We start from the raw sequence: 21,950 nt of genomic DNA, 5'->3' as shown, positions 1-21,950 counted from the left end.
CATGCGTGTGCTCTTGGGTGAGTTCCCAGGGGTGTAAAGTTTGTGCTCCATTTTGTTCATGGGCACTTAGGCTTTTTATTGATGAACCAGTGTGCTTGCTGATGATATATAGACTGTAGTTTCATGTACAGCATAAGTTTTTTGAGCTGAACAATTTTTTGACCTGCATGTAGCCATGGAGAATGATGAATTTCTACTGCAAACTGCATTAGAATTCTACTAAACTGTGATTGTAAATTGCACACTTATTAGTAGTAAATTGCACACTTCAACTACTGTAATTATGGCGTGTAACATGTGCAATATCTGTTCTTTATAAATAACTTTGTCACTATTTTAGTTAACTTGGAGCATGCAATTGTTCTTGCTTTAGGGCATCGATATTCTTCTGGGTGGGCTATTTGGGACTGGAAACGGGTCTTTTGTTTCAGTGTAAGCACTAGACAGTACATTTTTAAGGAGTGCATCTCATTTCTATTTTAATACAAGTCTTCTCTTTAAGGAATAGATCTAATTTGGCTTGATACAACAATTGTTTCCTTAACTGTAGTGAAAATGCTGGTTTTGCTTGCTTTGACACTCGTTGGTAGCCGAAAGGTAGTGTAGATATCAGCTGGTTTCATGATATTTTTGTCCTTGTCCTTTTTTGGCATGTTCTGTTGGGTTCAGTTGTACCTTTTAAATGAACTCCTTTAGAACATTGTATAAACTTGTTTTCATCCGTTTTTAAGTGCAAAGTATATGAAGGGGTTAGTAATATTAAGTATGTTTGCGTTAACCTCTGTTTTGAGGTCTTCACCCTTGTGCCTTATACTCCCTCCAGTCACTTGAGGTCTACTCTTATGGCTTATATTCCCTCTAGTCGTTTGTACTTGATGCTCAGACAGGGAAACCAAGTTCGTTTGAGCTTGTTTTTTTGTCTGTAATGTCATCTGTATATGACTGGAGTTAGTATCATTCATTATCGCTATATGACACTCTTAGCAAGATCTGACCGCATTAGCAATTTAACAATTTTTTGTGTACATGTGGGACAGTCCTCTTGAGATTCTTAAGACCATATGTTTTGGCATGATACAGGATCCACTTGATTTTCTTCTGCTTTCCTGAAACCAGGAGTTATGGGGGTTGAAAAATGGTCTTTTACCCCCCCTGCCTTTTTTATAAAATGTTGCATGTTCTTGATTCATAGCGTAGTCTTGATTCATGTTCTTGATTCATAGCATTGTCTCGTGATTTGTGGTAACACTTCTTAAACTTTGTTTATTGTGATTTGTGCTAGCACACACCTCTTATTTTATCCTTGTCCTTTCATAGAAAAAAATTGTCTCTTATGATTTGTGGTAACACATCTTGAATTTTGTTAATTGTGATTTGTGCTAGCACACACCTCTTATTTTGTCCTTGTCCTTTCATAGAAAAAAATTGTCACTTGTGATTTGTGCTAACACATCTTGAATTCTGTCGATTGTGATTTGTGCTAGCACACACGTCTTATTTGTCCTTGTCCTTTCATAGAAAAAAATTGTCACTTGTGATTTGTGCTAACACATCTTGAATTCTGTTGATTGTAATTTGTGGTAACTACATGCAGTAACAAAGGCATAGTGGGCTGATAGTTGTGTTCTGATGCAGTTAGAACACCCCTGTTTGTTGTGATTTGTGCCAATACAGACCCCACACTCTCTTTCTCAGCCTCTCTCTGTCTATATTTGTGCCAATATAGACCACATTTTTGTCCTTGTATTTCTGTTCTTTGTGATTTTTGCCATTGCCTGGACCTATATTATTGTCCGGCTCTCTTCTTCCCCAACCGCCCACCCACTCTTTGATGAGTGATAACCAATGTTGACTACTTGTAGTATGTAAACTAACCAGAGTTCTTTGTAAGAGACGAACAAAGATGTGCCAACACACATCTTATTTTTGTCATTTGTGTTTCTATCTGTGCAGGATCTAGTTGTTCCTATTAAGTTCAGTAGCAGCAGTAAGCAATTAACTTATAGCATTCCTTGGTTTTCATATAGCAGCAGCAGGAACTCATGAAGCCTTCGCTGTTTGGGCTGGGCAATTGTGTTTATTTTGTGGAATGCATGCAGCAGCAAGGTAAGCAACCTGGTCATCCTTAAGGTATATCGTCACTGAGAATTGAAGATGGATTGTTAACAAGTTTATCATTGTCTAGGTCACCAAGCTTTGTGATTTGGGGGTGGATGACAATGTTTGTTCTATGGGTTGGGCACAGTGTGGCACTCACCTATCTGTAGGTACAAATCAAAGAAAAGTTCAGGTTATGTCCCATTCTCAAGTATAAACATTATCCTACTGAAGCTTCAATTTTCTTTTCTGGTAACGTATGGTCCCTAATCTCACATATTTTCTAGGTTTGTGGACTCAAGTGGTCTTATAACAATCGTCAGCTTGCATTAGGTGGCAATGATAACAGAGTAAGATGCCTGTCCATTTCTTGTTAGTTTGGAATGCATTGTTCTTAGTACACTGACACATAGGTAGTTTTCAATGTGTCAATACCTGCAATCCTTGTTTATCTCTCTTGTCACCATTACAAAAATTGCAATCATTTTCTGAAGGCATGTCAGCCTGTGATAATTGTCATGGAATTTTGAAGGCGTAAACCTTATAACTGTCTTTTTTTAAACTTAAAGCTAGGAATGGTGAAGACATTTTTACACAAAATGGCAGATGGAACTTCAACAATAAGGTCAGTATTTGTTAGTCTGTAGTCAGTTAGTTTGCCCTGAAATGAGAAATGTCCTGCATTCATAACCCCACACTAAAACAACTCTGTTCTGAAATAAGAAATGTCCTGGCAGACATGTTGGTGCACCAGTCAGTTCATGTTGCCGGGAGCTCCAGTAGAAGCCAGTTGGTGTACCGAAGGCATGGTGGTTCTCCAAGGGCATCTCCAGTGATTGACCTCAACAAGGCCTGTGAGCCGGTACAAAATTGCGATAAACCTCATTTCACTTGCTGCAATAGCTCTCAAGTTTGTCAGTTATCTCAACCGGTTTCTCATTTCAGGGTTATGAGGAGATGGAAATCGAAGAGCACCATGGTTACAGGGCCCCTCTAGGCTTCAACAAGTCAAAGAGGTATCTAATGGAAGGTGATGCTGCTACCGGCCCAAGCCAGGTGAGAATGCCTGTGTTCTAGGATGTCCAGAACCCAGCAGGGTGATCTGGGAAGAGGAAGATCTCATGGCAGCATCAGTTGGCCCTGAGAGTATAGGTATCTCTTTTTGTGCGCCCTTTTTCTGTGATATTCTTTGTGTTCTGGCGATGTGTGGATCTGTGTTTGCTTAGATCGGGCATTCGACACCCCATCGATGTTGTTTTTTTTGCGCAGATCTAGAGTGGAGTTTAGTTAACTCATATTCAGGTTCCAGGCTGTATGTCAGTTCTAGGCTCAATCTCAGATTTGATGTTGGTAGGTTAGGTGATGTGAGATCCGAGCTCCCTTGTCTTAGGTTTTTGATCATTTTTTTGATTCCGTGTTGGTTGTTGTTGTTGTTGTTGTTTTTGTTGTTGTTTTGCGGGGTTCTGTCTTCGCTCGGTGGAGCAGTCGTTGTCACATCCATCATCTCGCGGTCCGGTCACCGCCTCTGTGGCCCTGTTGCCTCTAGCCATAGGAGGAGGGTGGGGTGGACCGGTGTCCAGTGGAGTAGAGTAACCTAGTCCGATTCAGCTAGCGCATAACAAAGTCGCTGCCTATGCACTTGTCTATCACGGCGGCTGTCCCAGTGGCTAGTGCTACTACTCCTACGATTGGACGATGCCTTGTAGCAGGAGTAGTTGATCTTTCGGTATTTCTGGCCTTCCTCCTGCGGTCCTGACTGCCTTCGCTTCCTTTGCTGCACACAGTGTTGCATTGAGCACGGCGTGGAGCTGTCGCCCCGGTCACCACCCCTGTGGCCTTCTGCCCTGTCAAACCATACCAAATCTATAGGAGGGTACCAGGTTGTACTCCATTGTAGCCCTTGTACTAGAATGCTGCAGCGAGCGGAACTCTTAGTCAAAATTAGTAGACTAAAACTAGAACTTGTATCCAATAACAGGCTGTAGGCTCAACTCTTAGACATACTCCTATATAATCCATAATAGTTTTTATCCATAATAGTTCTTTTGAGTGGCGTTTATTGTTCTTGTCCATAATAGTCGCAGTGCTTTGTTCCTATTAATCTGTTCTATTCACAAAAAACAAATAAAACATTTAGTTACTTAATAATTGCAACCAGCAATGCTGTAAATTGCAATTATTGAGCACTGCAATTTTAGTGTTGAGGATATGCAATATGTCCCTTTTTACTTTCAGGGGTTGACTATTAGTAAGGAAATCATTCTTCCACGAGAATCCTTCCAACTTTTTTGATCTGGGTTCTAACTTTTTTGATCTGGGTTCTGTGTAGTGGGTTGTACATATTTATGATATTTGTTTGCTGCTGTTGTTCGTAGCTATGAATGTGCAGACTGGAGAGGAGGTCGCCGTCAAGCTGGTATTGGATTCTCTCCGATTGCTATTTATTTGTCACCATACCATAGAATTTGCCATGTCGGTCTATTTCGCGATAAGATCACTGAGATGTAAAAATCTAGCGAAATGAAATGATGATGGTCCATTTCAGTACTGTTTGTCAACACTGTTAGATGTTTGGGTTGGTGGAACCGATTGTCATTGGTGTTGCCGCTTTTATTGCATAGGAAAATGTCAAGACAAAGCACCCGCGGCTTCATTATGAGTCGAAGCTATACATGCTTCTCCAAGGAGGAAGTAAGTTAATGCCATAGAGCCTATCCACCCATCTAGTTTTAGTTATGGGACGGTACTCTGTGGTTAGTTAGTTGCTAGTATGATGCGTGAGTTGGGCTGACCTTTTCGCCCCCCTTTTTGTTTCGTTACAGCTGGCATTCTACACCTGAAGTGGTACCGCGTTGAGGGGGAGTATAATGTGATGGTGATTGATCTTCTTGGCCCTAGCCTTGAGGATTTGTTCAACTATTGCAGTAGGAAGTTCTCTCTGAAGACTCTGCTCATGCTTGCTGACCAAATGGTGAACACTTAATCCCAGATTTTTCAAACTGTTCCATTTTGTTTCTTAACTTTAACTTTAATCTCAGTTCGTTGTGCATAGGGCTGTCCTCTTTGTCCTAACTCTGTGAATTGCTAGTGTTAACACATTCCTTGTTTATCTTTCAGATTAATCGGGTTGAGTACATGCATCAAAAAGGGTTTCTTCACCGTGATATAAAACTTGATAATTTCCTTATGGGCCTTGTTTGCTTGATGGAATTTGTGTGTTGCATTCTCTTAAAACACACGTTTTTTCCGGTGTTTCAATTTGTGTGTTTCTTAGGCATCTAACAACCATGTGCTAACTAGTCCAAAAACACGTGATTTTTCCTATGTTGAAATCTGTGTGTTTTACATACAGCCAACAACCATGTGTTGGCTTATATTAAAACACACGTGTGTAGAGTAGACAGACTCAAAAGATAAGTATTCTTCAGTTAACGCACGCAAATAGTAAAACATAGGCGTTTTTTTTGGCCTATATAGAGCTGATCAACGCTTCAGGGAGGGCAAGTAAACTGCTCATTTTACTGCTTGTCACAGATACGCGCCACTTTATGCAAAATCTTACAATATAACAAATGTTCTCAACCTTTCTTTTCGAGCACGTTATTTTTTCCCACCACAGAACAAACTATTCTTTCGCCTGTTTTCAATCTCTCTTATGTCATGTATATTCATTATTTAATAGAAAGAATATGTGCCTACCTGATATATTTAATTTTCTAATCTACAAAGTGAGCACATACTCAGCAGCATTTACGAATGGACGGCTGCCAAATTTTCCAAAACGAACAAAGCCAGCATCAGACCGCCGACCAGGCTGTTGTCGTCCTTCCCGTCTATGCCTATTGCCTACCAGTGAGCCAAAACCACAGCCTACACGTACTCTGCTACACCTGCAGCAATTCTGATTCTTACTTTCACAAACATTGCTACGGATTAGCATCAACCAAATCTAACCATGCAGCGTTACAACCAATCAAATTTGCCCTTCTAGTCTCAAAACACCAACACCACCTAAGCTGCTAGCTTGAAGCAACACCACAATATCAGGTGACATATGCTGTGCCAACATCCACCTGAATTATCAGGGGAAGAAACATAGGGCATTCGATAGAGGAGAGGACTGCCATCCAAGATACTACCAAAAGCATGTGCCTATTATATCTTATCATCTATATATAGCATAGAATCTCAGACAATCAAAATTTCTCATCATGCCCGAACACGTCAGCATTGCACTCAAGCTAAACTGGGATGCAATATACACACTACTGCAAGTGTAGTAAACCTAGATGCCAGGACTTGTAAGTTGAAACTTGCTACCAGAAGCACCTATGGCTCCGAAGATGCCATGGTTGTATCAGTGTTGCCAGGAATGGTTGTATCAATGTTGCTAGGCATCAAGACATTGAAGCCATCAATTGCCGTTGATATGATCATCGAGGGTATCTGTGGCTGCCAGTGCAGTTCTTTCAAATCTCTCTGGCCCTGCTCATACAAACAGATGTCATAAGTTCGCCTTTTTACATGTAACGAAAAAACATGCAAGACAAATCATTTGGCCACGGCCACAAAAGATGAAGCCAAACGTAAGTAACATCCAATACCATCATAATAAAATGAGAGGATAATTTAATTGTACTACCTGATGAACAAATAGAAGTTGTGGGGGCAAATCTTCTGGTGCATTTGCCTGCTCTTTCTGTTAGTCGCTGAATTCTTACTCTTGGTAGTAGCAGAATTCTTACTCTCATCGAGAGAGGATGACATTAGGAGTTGGGGCAATTTTCTGGTTTATTTCTCATACAATGCCATGCCAACCTGAGGGGTTGGGGATACATATTTATAGGCTACTAGCCAGCCAAGCATATGCCAAGATGCTAGTCTAAGATACTAGTCTAAGATGCTAAGATGCTAGTCTAAGATGCTGTCCTCTAAGATGTTGTCCTCTAAGATGTTGTCCTAGATGCTAAGATGCTGTCCTTGTGGCAGCAACAGCCAGCAGCCCCACAAAGACCAGACCAGCCAGACTTATCCATCATTCTCCCCCTAAGTCTTGTGCGTCGTCTTGTGGGAAAGTTGAACCATCCCGGTCCTCGAGCAGAGCTCCAGGAACTTGATCCTCCCAAGGGGCTTGGTGAGCAGGTCCGCAAGCTGGTCCTTGGTGTTGATGTAGCTCGCCTTGATGCTCCCTTCCTCCAAACAGCCTCGGATGAAGTGGTACCTCACCCGGATGTGCTTGCTGCGTTCATGGAAAACGGGGTTCTTTGCCAGGGCCAGAGCGGACTTGCTGTCCACCCTGAGCTCCACCGCTCTAGTGTCTCTGCCGAGGAGATCACCAAGCAGTTGAGCGAGCCAGAGCGCCTGAGTTAAAGCGGTGGAGGCCGCTATGTACTCGGCCTCGCAGCTGGACAGGGCCACCACCTGCTGCTTGACCGACTGCCAGCTAACGAGGCACTTGTCGAGGAAGAAGAGGATCCCGCTCGTGCTCTTGCTGGTGTCGATGTCGCCGGCGTGGTCGCTGTCGCTGTACCCGACAAAGTGTGCCGCCCCAGGGCACCTAGGGTAGTAGAGGCCATGATCGAGAGTCCCCGCAATGTAGTGGATGATCCTCTTCATAGCCTGCTGGTGCTCCATCGTCGGTCGCTGCATGAATCGACTAACGTAGCCGACGGAGAATGCCAAGTCCGACCGTGTGTGGGCGAGGTAGCGAAGGCTCCCCACAAGACGCCGGTACTGCATAGCGTCCACCTCCTCCATCGTGCTGTCGCGGCTCAGCTTCAGCCTCTCCTCCATCGGAGTGAGAACTGGGTTGTAGTCGGTGAGCCCAGCTTGCTCAACGACGCGCTTGGCGTAGGCGGTCTGTCGAAGCGTGATCCCGGAGTCATCCTGGTGCACCTCGATTCCCAGGTAGAAGGAGAGGCCCTAGGTCACTCATCTGGAAGGTGGCCTTCATCTCTTCCTTGAATGCTGCCACCTCCGCATCCATGGTGCCGGTGATCACCAAGTCGTCGACGTAGACACCCACTAGCAGAGCATTTCCTTCACTGCCCCATCGGTAGATGGCTGCCTCGTGCAGGCTTTGCTCGAAGCCCATCCCCTTTAGCGTGGAATCCAACTTGGCATTCCACGCCCTCGGTGCCTGCCGCAAGCCATAGAGGGCCTTGCGCAGGCGGAGCACCTTGCCCTCCTTGTCGGGGATCGCAAATCCCGGCGGCTGGTGCACGTAGACCTCCTCCTTCAAGTCACCGTTAAGGAACGCCGACTTGACGTCCATGTGATGAACACGCCAGCTCTCCTGGGCCGCTAGCGCAAGGAGGAGTCGCACGGACTCCATCCGTGCCACGGGAGCAAAGGCGTCATCGAAGTCGACCCCCTCCTGCTGCACGAAACCTCGTGCCACCAAGCGAGCCTTGTGCTTGATGATGGCGCCGGCTTCATCCCTCTTCAGCTTGTACACCCACTTAAGGGTGATCGCGCGGTGACCACGAGGAAGGTCAGCAAGCTCCCAGGTGCGGTTCTTCTCGACCGCATCCATCTCCAACTACATCGCGGCGCGCCATGCCGCATGTCTCTCGGCCTCTGCAAACGACCGAGGCTCGCCGTCGTCACACGCAAGGTGTAACTGCGCCTCCAGGTCGTGAGGCACCGGTCCCGGCATCGGCTGGTCGCCGAGAAGGTTCTCCATCGTACGGTACCGCAACGGCTCGCCGTCGTGGTACGTGTCGATGCGCTCCTCGTCGTGAGAGAGCGGAGTAGCGAGCTCAACCGGGCTGTGCTCGACACGAGCTGGTGTTGGAGTAGATGTGTTCGGAGAGGTGCCTGTCGGTGCTGGAGTGCATGGCGATGCCGGCTGTGGTGGAGCCGGTGAAGAACTCATCGCAGCCAAGGTCCTGGCTGGAGAGCGTGGTGCTGTCGGAGTAGCAGGCGTCGGGGTCGGTGGAGGCTCGGGGACTGGGGTAGACGCGCTTGTCGAAGAAGAGCTGCCTACTCCCCTAGCTCCCTCGAAGTGGACGTACTCGACAGTGAAGTCATCGTACGTCGGAGCCGAGCCGTCGTCCACCGCCTTGTCCCACACCCATCCTCGCCGTTCGTCGAACACAATGTCGCGCGCTGTGCGCACACGCTGTGTCTTCGGGTCGAGGATGCGGTAGGCCTTCGAGCCCTCCGCACAGCCGATGAACACTCTCGGAGTGCTCCTGTCGTCGAGCTTGCTGATGTGGCCAAGCTCCTTGGCGAACGCGAGACAGCCAAAGACCCGCAAGTGGGAGACTGCCGGCTTGCGCCCATGCCAAGCCTCGTACGGTGTCCTGCCGTCGAGCGCTTTGGTAGGCGAGCGGTTGAGGATGTAGACGACCGACACCACCGCCTCTCCCCAGAAGACAGCCGGCATCCCCACAACCGTCTGGTTGCGCCGCTCGACGATGCCATTCTGCTGCGGGCTATACGGCACGGAGTAGTGGCGCTGAATACCCTCATCATCGCAGTACGACGCGAATTCAGCCGCCGTGAATTTGCCGCCGTTGTCGGTGCGCAGTACGCACAGCTTGCGGCCACACTCCGCCTCCGCGGCATCTCCCTTGTTGCCGAGGACCATCACCCACATGTAGCGGGAGAGGTCGTCGACGAGCAGTAGGAAGTAGCGTCGTCCTCCCGGTGTGGCCGGTGTCACCTGACCACACAAGTCCCCGTGCACAAGCTCGAGCCTCTCCTTGGCTCGAAAACTCGCCCGCTGGGGAAAGGGGAGTCGCCTCTACTTCGTCAACACGCAGACATCATAGAGCTGCTCCACATGGTCGAGGCATGGCAGGCCTCGCATCATCTCCGTGGCACTGAGCCGCTTCAGGGCCTCGAAGTGAAGGTGGCCGAAGCGCTCGTGCCACTGCCACGCCTCGTCATCCCAATGAGCAGCGAGACAGAGGGGTTGTGCCACCTGCGCGTTAAGGACGTAGAGTCGATTTGTGCTTCTGGTCACCTTGGCAAGAAGGCGACGATGGCGATCCCAAATCCTCATGACTCCGTCCTCAACCACCACGCGTGAACCGTTCTCATCCAGCTGTCCCAAGCTGATGATAGAGTTCGTCAACGCGGGGATGTAGTAGACTCCGGTGAGCAGCCTATGCTCACCAGACACGGCGGTGAAGATGACGGAGCCGACGCCCTTGATCTCCACGCCGGAGGCATCCCCAAACTTGACGGAGCCTCGGACGCTAGAGTCAAGCTCGGTGAAGAACTCCCGCCGACCGGTCATGTGGTGGGTGGCGCCGGTGTCGAGGCACCACCCGTCAGTCTTGTCGTTGCCGAAGCCGCCGCTGAGGAGGGCGTGTGCTTTTGGCTCGTCAAGGTGGAGGAGAGCTGCTGCGGCCGGTGCCACTAGAGGTAGCTCGATGCTTGCATGTGCCATGAACAGAGCCGGCTCCTCCTCCTCCGCCTGTGCGACGTGGGCCTGGCCGCGTCGTTGCTGTCGACAGTCCTTGGCCCAATGGCCAAGCTGGCCGCAGTTGCGGCAGGTGTCATCTCGTGCCGGCTTGTGCAAACGCCGCCATCGCTAGAGCACGCAAAAGTGAAACCTCATGCCTCGCCACCCAAAAGGAAACCTCGTGGCCAATCAGCATCGCAGCAGTCATCGATGTCGGGCGGCAATCATCGCCATCGCCCGCACCGATGCCTCCTCTCTCCCTCCCCTCGCGCTGCCGCTCTAACCAGCAGGAGCCCCGACCCTGCCCTACCCCGTCAGCCTCCGCGCTGCTTAGGGCATCGCGGCGCACACCTCCCGTCCACCTTGCTGTGATCCCTTCTATTCCGTTGTGGCGGTGATGCTTCGTGCAGGCTGGCTCTGCTGGATCCAGATCTCGAAGGAGTGGAAAGGAGATATCTAGGGAGGGAAGGGAGGCTGCGGCGCCGCGCATTTTGAGCACGAGGTGGGCACAGTGGGTTGGGGCTCTTCTGCTGCTCGTAGTCCTAGCGCTCGCCGTGTCGGCGGCGTGGCTGGACCTAGCGACGACGATGACTCGGGCATGCTAGACAAATTGGTATATGAACCATGCTGGAAGGTGACTTGGACCTACTGGACGAGCACGGGTGGGAGAAGAGGAGGAGCTGTCAGTCTATCAGCGCCAGAGATCAGTAGCATCGAGAAGGACGAGGCAGCGGCGGGTGAGGAAGAGCACGCAGTGGCGGGCGGGCTCCCAAGCCTACCCAGGATGGTTGATGGGAAGCAGCGGCCTAGCACCATGAGGGCTACCTTGAGGTCGGCAAAGGCAAGGTACAGTGATTCAGTTTGATTTCCTCTATTTTCTTGTGCTGGTCCTATTCTAGAATGAATTGGCTCCATTCGATGTCCATGTCCAGTTAACTCTCGTCCTTAGTTCAGGGGATTTACTCGAGCAGGTTTCTTGATGAGGTGGTTCATCTACTGTTATTAGTAGGAAAAAAAGTGCAAAATCATAGTGATTTTTACCTTATCATCACAAAACTGAAGTGTGCAGCTTGTTTTGACAGCTTTGCATAATGTGGAAATTAATGAAAGAAATCAAGGAATGCTCAATATCTTTCTGATTATGCAACATTAGAATTAGATGATTTTATCGTTGGCTTGGAGTGTGCCCTGTGCAGATATTCATGATATCTTGTACGTGTATGGTCATATATAATTTTAATTTGTACCGGACCAATTGTTTACATGTGCTGACATGGCACATATCAGGCTTGTCATTTCCATTCTTCCGCATGGACGAGAAGGCGGGCAGCCGCTGCAGCATGAACCCGGCCGTGGCCAAGTGCAGTGTAAGCTACATTCTACCTACTGTGTTTGTTAAAATGACTGCCCATAACTAGATGCTAAATTAGCCCTCTTGATTTAGAACACATGTTTGTGCCAGTTCACCCCTCTCATTAACTACCATCTCCACCACATGGTTCAGCCGTGGAATACACTAGCGAATCTGTAGTTGCTTGTATTGTAGCTATCCTTTAAAACTTCATGTCAAGATATCAGCTATTCTATTAGTACCTGGTATAATGAATATGAAAACTGTATGCAGAAAAGGTACGTATACACAAAGATAAGTATTGAATTTGATCTAATTCAAAATGTTGCTTTAGATAGTGGTTTTGGTTTTATACAAGTACATATTTCATTTTTTACTAGAATGTCCAGACATCTGGTGCCATTAGTGTCCATAAAAAAGGTAATATGTAATGTTTGCAACTGTAACCTCGGGCAGGACGCATCGAAGGTGGCCCTGGGTGAGGAGGCTGACGCAGCATGAACCTGGAAGGAGGTCAACCCTGCAAGCAAGGTCGCTCACATCTCCAATCATGAAGCAGCAAGGATGCCCTTGCTAGGACCCAATCTATGAGCTCACAACAGTTCCTGTGAGTGAAACTGAAATCTACCTCTCAAGGTGCTTCTGATTTTGGTAGTAACTTTAAAAAATTAACTAGAGAATGGATTGACTATTTATGATTCATTGTTTCGGTAGAGGTGAAATTTTGTGATGCATTGAGCTATATATATTTGGTTCGGTTGGAGACGGTGTATATTAATTTTCTCACTGTCAAATTGAAGCTTCTTAACATACTGAGAGTAATACAAATGTGCTAACCATCAGATTCACTAATATGTATCTAACTCGGTTTTCATTAGCTTTTATTTGTTTCATTAATTTCTCACTGTTATGTCCTTGTTTTTACTTGTGCAGCCATTTTTATTATTATCTCTTTCAGAAACTAAGGTCGCTGATTGCAACCAGCAGCCTATGCAAGCTTGTCAAAATGGCAGATCATGACCAGCTATGCGGACACACTGTCAAATTGTATCACAAATCAAATGTTTTAATCTGCTTCAAGGCATTGTAAGTTATTTCTGGATTTACGCCAGCCTACAAATTCCACAGTGAGGTATGTGGTTGTGGCACTCAAATTCCAACTAGATTTAGTTCTTACAAGATTGATTTTATTAACTAGCAGTGCTTATGGGATATTTGGGTTAAATTTATTTTTGTTTAATTCATGTATATGAAGACTAACTGTGCTGCTAAGGTACCAGGCTGTTGGGAAATTTGGGGTTAAATTTATTCTTGTTTAATTTATGTATATGAAGACTAGCTGATGTGCTCCTAAGGTACCCGCAAACTCCATTAATGAAACATGGGGCAATGACCTTACGTGTCAAATTAAAATGATACTACGAAACCACTTAGATTTTGACATAAAGACAATTTTGGAAGAGAGAGATAGCAGTGCACCACTACATCGCCTTCACCCTTTTACCACGGTTGGCACAAGGAGATCATCCAATGAGTCACTATACTGTTTTAACCACGTTTATAAACCTTGCTCGATATATGTTAGTTGAGGATTGATTTTTTAATGCCTAATTTGGTAATGGACTCGCTATATAATGGACTTGCATATTGTGCCATGTACTCGTTGTAAATATTTTTGCTTGCTACCCCGTATTGGAAACGTAACAATGAATGTCAGCAGCACAACCAAGGACAGGATACAAGGCAGGTGCTACCAGGACTGGAAAACCCCCACCCCTCCAACCCACCCCATCCGTTGCCCATGTTACCCTTTTTTAGCCCTATATGTACAGTACCTTGATTAAAGTGTATAACCAAGATTAACATGCCAAAAAGTATGGTTTACGTATAATATTTCATTATTAAGCACCCACCTTGTCCCATTCCAAGTTCTGCCCCTGAGCACAGTGGCACCAGAGCAAATAAGAAAAGTTGCATACAGAACAGAAAGTTCAGTTCTAAGCAAATATGAACTGAAGCTAATAGTCCAATTAAATTGACATGTAAAATAATCTGCCTCAAAAAATGAAGATAGAAACAGACATTTGCTAAAGTAAAGCCAGATGTTAAGAACCATAATTGTCTAAATAGATGGAAAAGTGAATTTCGTGCAACATGGAAGAGAGGAAGAGAAATTTTCCCTTAAATTATGTATCTTGGTGAGTTAGCCAAGCAAGCTTGCGTTCAAAAAAAAAAAGTTATCCAAGCAAGCCATTCGATCTGATGGTTAGGACTCTGGACATGGCAAGTGGACACAGGAAACATAGTTCAGCACCAACCTAGTGCAAAGGAAAATTCCAGTTCACATTGTAAGCACTGGTTTTAGTCTCAGTACAAACACAGGAGTTCTAAATTGCAAAGAAATCTTATGATGTGATCATAGGAAAAACTGTTAGTTTGCAAAGTTTTAGGGTTTCATAGCCAACAAGTTTCGGCCCGGTAGAAAAATGGGCAAAATATGCACATAGTAGACAAGCGTCTAGTCATCCAGCTCAATGATCTTCACAACGGATGAATCTACCACTTTTTCTAGTAAATAACGACGAACAGTCATGGGACTTGATCACACCAGAGGCATTGTCGTGGTCAAGAGCAACCATCAGAATCCACTCATTTGTCGTGCTGGTAGATTCTTCCTGAAAGGCACAATGAAGATTGACTAATACCAAGTGACCAGACAATCGCTTGTTAGTTCAGCCAGGAGTAGTCAATCAATTTGCGTCATGCAATGGAAATGCATGAAAACGTGACAAACTAACTTAATACCTGCCCAGTGGGCTAAGATATAATCAGAGCCTAGCTGCAAACGTGCAAGAACAAGCCAAGTAGGATCACCACGTCAAGCCTTATCAGTTAACGTTCACCCTAGCCTTCCTCTGTGACCAAGCAGGTTGATCTCTCTCTCTCTCTCTCTCTCTCTCTCTCTCTCTCTCTCTGTGATCCACCCAAGCCTATGCATCCTTTCATTGTTTGTACTGCTGGGAACCGCAAGAAAAGGCTTGAAGGGTAAAACGATCCCGATGGCCTCTATCAGATTCAGGGGCAGAAACACCATCTGGTTGCCTTGCCTGCATGTATATTGTTGTTAGATAATAACAATGTTGCGATTTTCAACCTTGGAGCCATAGTTCATACTTCATACAGGGTACTTTCAACTAAGTTTCAGGAAGCCTTATGAGAGAAAGCAGAGTACTTTCGACAAAGTACTACATATATATCATTGAGACTCTAGATTCTCTTGTTCATGCTGCTACAATAGCGACAGCAGCTGCTCGAATATGATGCAGTGAACCTGGAGTTCTATTAAGCAATGATCTGAGTGTTTGAAGATGGCTTGGTATGCTTGTATTTGAAGGTCATGCACAAAAGTAATGTCAAACACTCAGGTCTTTGCTAAAATCCTAAAACCCCTGCTCCAGCCTCCAGATGCCATCATGAAACCAAACTGCTCCAGTTCAGATAACCAGCATGGTTAGAAGTATTGGCACCATATATGACCTCTCTTTATAGACATGGAGCTGCAAGGAATCAATGACATGGATGTCAGGAAAGAGCGAGCCAAAGGAGGATGGTCTAAGTCTAACACAAAAGTTAAGCAGAATTTGAGGTAGTTCAGCATGGGCTCCCTCTAATAAAAAGTGAAGGCATAGGAACAGGAGATTGTAGCAAACAAAGAAAACAAGTCATGGGAAATAGACCACAAAAGCATAAGAAAATACTAGTATATATTGGATTTACCTGATCCATGGAACTACAAACAGGAACAGCACACACTGCTAACAGCAGATATTAGTGTGAAAAAAGGCACTGCTAACAATAGATACTCATGGGGGAGAGGGGGATACTTCTAACAGTGGGGGAAAAACACGAAGCTTAGTGTATAGAAATCCATCAAGAAGTCAAGATGATTGACTTCATTCCTGTCTATGAAGAATATCTTACAAACTAAGCAAACAAAAAGGAATATACTTATGTGCTCCCAATAGTTTGAAAATTGATCCCCACTGTAAAGATAACTAGGACTGAAGACAAGATAACTTTATAGGAGATAAACAGGATGCTGACACGCACTAATAGTACAACACTTCCCTAGAGAATTTCATCAAATAAATGTGACAACACAACATGGCCAGCAACCTGAGGATTTATTTCGTTTGACATAATCCTCATTTTTGGACCTCCTCAAGAAAATGGTACTTTTCAGGTAGGGACCTAGCATGATGCTTATATTCCTCACTCAAGAAAAGTGATATTAGCAAGGAAGTAGTGGAAGCCTCAAGTGAGTAGTTCATTTCATCAATTTTGGAGAGGTAAGCCCCAGCCCTCATTATCTCACCTCCACCCAACAGCCTCCTAAATATAGCATTTAGCATGTCTGGGTTTGGAAGGCATCCACTCTTTTCCATTGCCAAAAATAGATTCTCAAACTCATTTAGCAACCCTTCTTTTATGAGATTTTCCATCATTAAGCCATAGGTCACCACATCTAGAACTAAACCATGGGCAGGGATAGCAGCGAACAGATCCATAGCATCTTTCCTACTGCCACCTTTGAACAAAGCATCAATCATAATGGTGAAAGTAATGATGTCAGGTTGAAGATCCTTAGAACACAAGCTCCGAAACATCTCAAATGCTTCATCAACACAATTATTTTTGCAAAGCCCATTTAGAATTATGTTATATGTGCAAATGTCTCACTGTTTTCCACTTTTAATCATATTGAGGTATGGTTCTTTTGCTTCAGAAAATCTCCCTATCTGAAATAAACATTGCAGTGTAGTACTGTAAGTCACAACTCCAGGCGTAACTCCCTTCGTCAACATTTCTCGGAAAAAGACAATATGCATTATCTATCCTGCCAGCTTTACAGTAGCCATGAAGCAATGTGTTATAGGAGACAAAGTCAGGTTTCAAGCCAACTGAGACCATACCATCAAGTAACTTTGCAGCTTCATCAATTCTACGAGCTAAGAAGTGGCCATCTATTAATATATTATATGAGATAACATCAGGCCTCACGCCTACACGTTCCATCGAGTCAATGAGCCTCTGGGTTTCCATAACCCGTGCTTCTTTGCATAAGTTAGACATTATTGTGTTGAAGAACACGATGTTAGGACGGATTCCTTGATCCAACATTTCAAAAAATAATTCCTCAGCCTTTTCCCATCTATCGAAGGTGCAGAGTCCATAAATCAAGGAGCTAAAAACAACAATGTTAGGAGTCACTCATTCATTGATCATCTGATTGAATTTAAGCACAGCATCATCCACTCTTCCCAACTTACAAAGTGCATCTATTAATGTTCCATAAGTGACTACATTAGGACTCAATCCTTCCTGCCTCATTCTGCTAAATGCATGCATGCCGACGGGGCGCGCGCGGCGCTAATGGCCCGGCGACGAGGGGCACGGACGGTGCTGCGTCCGCCTCCGGGTCGTTGAAACAGAGCAGCTCGCGTGGTGAGTGGACCAGCGCGTGCCGCGTCGGGGAGCATGTGAGGGTGGGAGGCGGCGGCGGCGGCGGCGTGCCGCGGGCGGGTGGTTTGGGGGGACTTGGGGCAGGCGGGCCGACGGGCGCAGGTGCCGCAGCCGAGGAGTCGAGGACAGAGGGCTTCAACGGCTCTGCCTGCCTCTGTAGTTTTTTCCCCTTTTTTGAGGGGTCCACATGGCCCCATCAGGCTATCACATGTACAATACATAGTACTTCTCCGTCTTAAAATAAATGAATTTTGAGCTGTTCTAAGTTATTTTTTCTTTAATTTGATTGAATTTACAGAATAAAAAGCACTAATCATCAGAAAGAAAATATATTTTACACTATATTTATTTGGTAGGTGCCATAGATATTCAAATTTAAAACAGTTTGACTTAGACAACTCAAAGTTAATCTATTTTAGGACGAAACGAGTGTTATGGAGTAGAGCCAGGGCAGGCTAACAGCAAAGAACACAGTGCCATTCCAACGAGGCAGTAACCCATTAACCGAAGCAGCCAAACAGCTTTGTTTTTGTGACTACACAAGTCAACAGCGGCATCAAACGTTGGGACGACTCCACACTGAATTAGGTTGCACACCTGACTCTCTGTTTTCAGTCTTGTGTATGTATGCACTGAAAGCATGCATGGCACACGCACGCGACGGCATACTTCACTTCTCATGTTCATCCCCCTCGTCTCGCCCACATACTAGCTAGCTACCGCCTACCTCTATATGCATGGACGCTTTCATTGTTTGTACTGCTGGGGAACCGCAAGGAAAGGATTGAAGGTGAGAGCACCAGCCCGATGACCTCTGTCAGATTCAGGAGCAGAAACACCGTCTGGTCGCCTGCATGCATATATATGAAAATGTCAAATGTGGGGATTAATCAAAATCCCTTTCTAATCTTTCATACAAATCTGCATCCTCTATATGGTTTTATTGTAGTAACTACTTGTAAGACTGTAACGAGGATGCTAGTACTGCAAAACTGCGTGCATGTATATAGGTTTACCTGGAATGCCCTTAAGAACCTACAACCAGAGCGTTTCAGCCGTGAGCTTCTTTTTCAAAAAACATGTACAAGAAACTTTATTGGTCTGAAATTGGTTAGGAGTCATAGGATTAAAACCCCAAATCCATTCTCCATATCTAGAGTTGGAGCAAACTTTTACTTGAATTTTTTTTCCCATAGCCACTTTTATTCTCAACATTCCCATGAACATGAGATGTCTCTAGAACTGTTACCTGTCTGATCCTGTGAGTCCGATCCTCATCACTCTGGATCAGCCAAGGAGACCTCAAACACTCCGTGCTTTAGCTCTTCAGAGGCAATCTGAAAACAGAAGGAAGAAATTGAGATACAGGCAATTCTAATGAGAGCGATAAAAGTGCAGTGCAGGTGGACCAGTGGTGCGTTGTATACCTCAAACAATCTAGTCACCGCCACAAATATATATATATATATATATATATATATATATATATATATATATATATATATATATATATATATATATATATATATATATATATAGCTAAGGGGTAAGGATACTAATGCAAGTGTCTTGAAATAAAATCAAAAGAAAAGGTCTCCTGGCAAAATAATTTGTAAGTAATAATACTTAACTGTCTTGAAAATGGTGAGTGCAAATTGAAAGTCACATGAATATAACGGTGGTTAGTCGTCATAGTCATAGCAGTGTGCATTCCATGGAACACAAATTGAAGGGACGCACACATGCCACGTTTTATGTCTTGGTACTGCTACCCCAGCAGTGCAGTGCAGAATCTGAACTCAATGTAAGATCCAAGAAAAAGTTTCTTCCATCAGCATCTATGATTCATTATCTTTTTAGCACTTGCAGTAGGGCTGGAATCCACGATGACATGAAAAAAAAAACACAAATTCTGCCAATTTGGGACTGATGACATACAAAACACACAAACATGACTAGCTTATGCAGTCCCATCATATTCCTGTTGGATGCACCGCATAGATTTTTAACTGCAAAGGGTTTCACTGTTTCTTGTGTTTCAGAACAGAGTAGTAGCTGTGTTATGACCGGCATCCCCTACAGCCATCGCAGCCCAGCTAGGGGCTAGGAGGGGAGCCGGCCATCAAAGGGCTATGGCCCATATAATTGTCGCAATTATAGTATTTCCACAGGGTTATTTTATAATTATCGCTATTAGAAAGACATATAAATATTTGTAAGACCCTATTTGGAAAATTAAGCAGAAACATATTATTGTTTTCGGCTTCCTCAGGGAGCCGGGAGAAACCCTAGCCGCCTCTACTGTTCAGCCGTTTCCCGCACCACCACGGCCTCCCCCACCGGTGCCCACCGCACCGATCCCCACTGCGCCACCGACATCCTACCCCTACGGCATGCCGTCGACGAGGGCCGGAGTTCCGCTCCATCTGTTGCAATGGTCGTCACTGCTGCCTGATTGGCTGCAGCCGCCCGTGACGGCGTCGGCTCCGCTCTACTCGATGGCCACGTCGACAACCACATCACCCTCCACGACGATCGCGGCGACAGCAGTGTCAACCCTGCCTTCCGCCGGCGGTCCTCTCTTCGGGGGGGTGGACGGCTCGCTGTTCTTCGGGGCGCCCTCGTCTTTGGGCGGACAGCCGTAGGGGGGCTTTGACCCGGGCCTTGGTGCTGCCCTCGCGGGCGCCCAGGCGGGGCCCAAATTCTACAAATTGGAGTTTCCTACGTACGACGGCTCGGCAGACCCTCTGAATTGGTTGAACCAGTGCGAGCAGTTCTTCCGCGGCCAGCAGACGCTACCATCCGCGCGCACATGGATCGCGTCCTATCACCTTCGGGGTGCTGCCCAGACATGGTACTACGCCCTGGAGCAGGACGAGGGCATGCCCCCTTGGGAGCGCTTCCGCGAGTTATGCTCACTCCGCTTCGGGCCTCCTGTTCTGGGCACACGGTTGGCGGAGCTTGCCCGCCTTTCTTTTGGTTCTTCCGTGCAGGATTACTCGGAGCGCTACAATGCCATCCTGTGCCACGCCCGCAACCTCTCCGCTCGCCAAAAGGCGGAGCTGTACGTGGGCAGGCTGCCGGACCAGCTCCGCAAGCAGGTTCAGCTCCGCGCACCGCCCGACCTCCAGTCCACCATGTACTTGGCACGGGCGTTCGAGGATTGTGTACCTCCACCTGCACCGTAGCCTCGCGTCGCCCGGCCACCCCTGCGGTCGACCTGGACTCCGCAGCAGCGGACGCCAAGCACGGGTCCTACGCCGGCGGCCGCCGCTTCTACACCGGCCCCGGCGGCGCCTACTTTTCGTCGGCTCTCTCCGGCCGAACAGCAGGAGCGCCGTCGCCAGGGGCTGTGCTTCAACTGTGACGAGCCTTACGTACGCGGGCACATGTGCAAGCGCCTCTTCTACCTGGAGGTCGACGACTACATCGTGGAGGCGACCGAGGACACCCCTTCCAGCGAGCTGGCCGGCCCGGAGATGGCCGCCGCTAACGCCCTTGTGGTCTCCCTCCAGGCTGTTGCAGGTATTCGGGCCGCCAACTCCATGCTGCTGCCCGTTGTCATCAAGGGCGAACGCTTCCTGGCCCTCCTCGACACGGGCTCCACCCATAACTTCGTGTCGGGGGAGACCATGCGCCGCCTGGGGCTCGTTCCTGCGGGTGGGGAGCGCCTGCGGATCACGGTGGCCAATGGCGACCGCATGCCTTGTGAGGGCATCGCGCGCAACGTGCCCATTCGCATCTACGACGAGGCCTTCGCCATCACGTGTGTCGGCCTCAACTTGGGCGGATTTGACTTCATCATCGGCTTCGACTTCATCCGCACCTTGGGCCCCATACTATGGGACTGCGAGGCCCTCACCCTGTCGTTTTGGCGCGACGACCGCCGCGTCACCTGGCAGGGGGTGGCCGGGGCGGCTGCACCCTCTCCAACCCCCTCGGCACAGCTGCTGGCCGTGGCTGCCTCCGACTCATGGCAGCCGCTGCTGGACGTCCTCCTCCAGCAGCACGCCATCGTCTTCACCGAACCCACGGGCCTTCCACCGGCGCGAGCGTACGACCACCGCATCCACTTGCTACCGGGCACCGCGCCGGTGGCGGTGCACCCTTACCGCTATCCCCAGCTACAGAAGGACGAGCTGGAGCGGCAGTGCGCGGCCATGCTCACCCAAGGGATCATCAGGCAGACCACTTCGCCTTTCTCGGCGCCCGTCTTGCTGGTGCGCAAGGTGGACCAGTCATGGCGCTTCTGCATTGACTACCGCGCCCTCAACGCCAAGACGTCCAAGGACAAGTTCCCGATTCCGGTGGTCGATGAGCTCCTCGATGAGCTCCATGGAGCTCGCTTTTTCACAAAGCTGGACCTCCGCTCTGGGTATCATCAGGTGCGGATGCACCCCGACGACATCGCCAAGACGGCGTTCCGCACTCACCACAGCCACTTCGAGTTTCTAGTGATGCCTTTCGGGCTTTCTAATGCCCCGGCCACCTTCCAGGCCCTGATGAATGATGTGCTTCACGACTACCTCCGGAGGTTTGTGCTCGTCTTCTTCGATGATATCC

General features: G+C 47.2%; 1 protein-coding gene and 1 long non-coding RNA gene across 2 annotated transcripts; both read left to right on the top strand.

The window, feature by feature from the left end:
• Positions 1-2,009: 2,009 nt before the first annotated feature.
• LOC136483197 (uncharacterized) lies at positions 2,010-2,445 on the top strand. The gene is made up of 3 exons (XR_010765346.1): positions 2,010-2,106; positions 2,186-2,290; positions 2,385-2,445. It is a non-coding gene; the product is annotated as an uncharacterized lncRNA (long non-coding RNA).
• Positions 2,446-2,836: 391 nt separating this feature from the next.
• Positions 2,837-5,800, top strand: LOC136479097 (uncharacterized). The gene is made up of 7 exons (XM_066477071.1): positions 2,837-2,959; positions 3,043-3,153; positions 4,427-4,513; positions 4,719-4,788; positions 4,920-5,068; positions 5,215-5,292; positions 5,780-5,800. Exons 1-7 carry the CDS (start codon positions 2,837-2,839, stop codon positions 5,798-5,800), a joined length of 639 nt encoding a protein of 212 aa, XP_066333168.1.
• Positions 5,801-21,950: the final 16,150 nt, after the last annotated feature.

The sequence above is a fragment of the Miscanthus floridulus genome, chromosome 9, assembly GCF_019320115.1.
Source record: "Miscanthus floridulus cultivar M001 chromosome 9, ASM1932011v1, whole genome shotgun sequence".
Classification (NCBI taxonomy): domain Eukaryota; kingdom Viridiplantae; phylum Streptophyta; class Magnoliopsida; order Poales; family Poaceae; genus Miscanthus; species Miscanthus floridulus.
Note: the sequence above shows the minus strand (reverse complement) of the source record. Positions and strands in the feature narration are given on the sequence as shown.

What these genes read in the sequence shown, in the direction of transcription:
- LOC136479097 (XM_066477071.1), top strand. Translation starts at nt 2,837, where the DNA reads ATGTTGGTGCACCAGTCAGTTCATGTTGCCGGGAGCTCCAGTAGAAGC. An exon ending in TCATGCTTGCTGACCAAATG is followed by an intron (nt 5,069 to 5,214) that starts GTGAACACTTAA and finishes TTTATCTTTCAG; the next exon opens with ATTAATCGGGTTGAGTACAT. An exon ending in ATAATTTCCTTATGGGCCTT is followed by an intron (nt 5,293 to 5,779) that starts GTTTGCTTGATG and finishes ATTATTTAATAG; the next exon opens with AAAGAATATGTGCCTACCTG.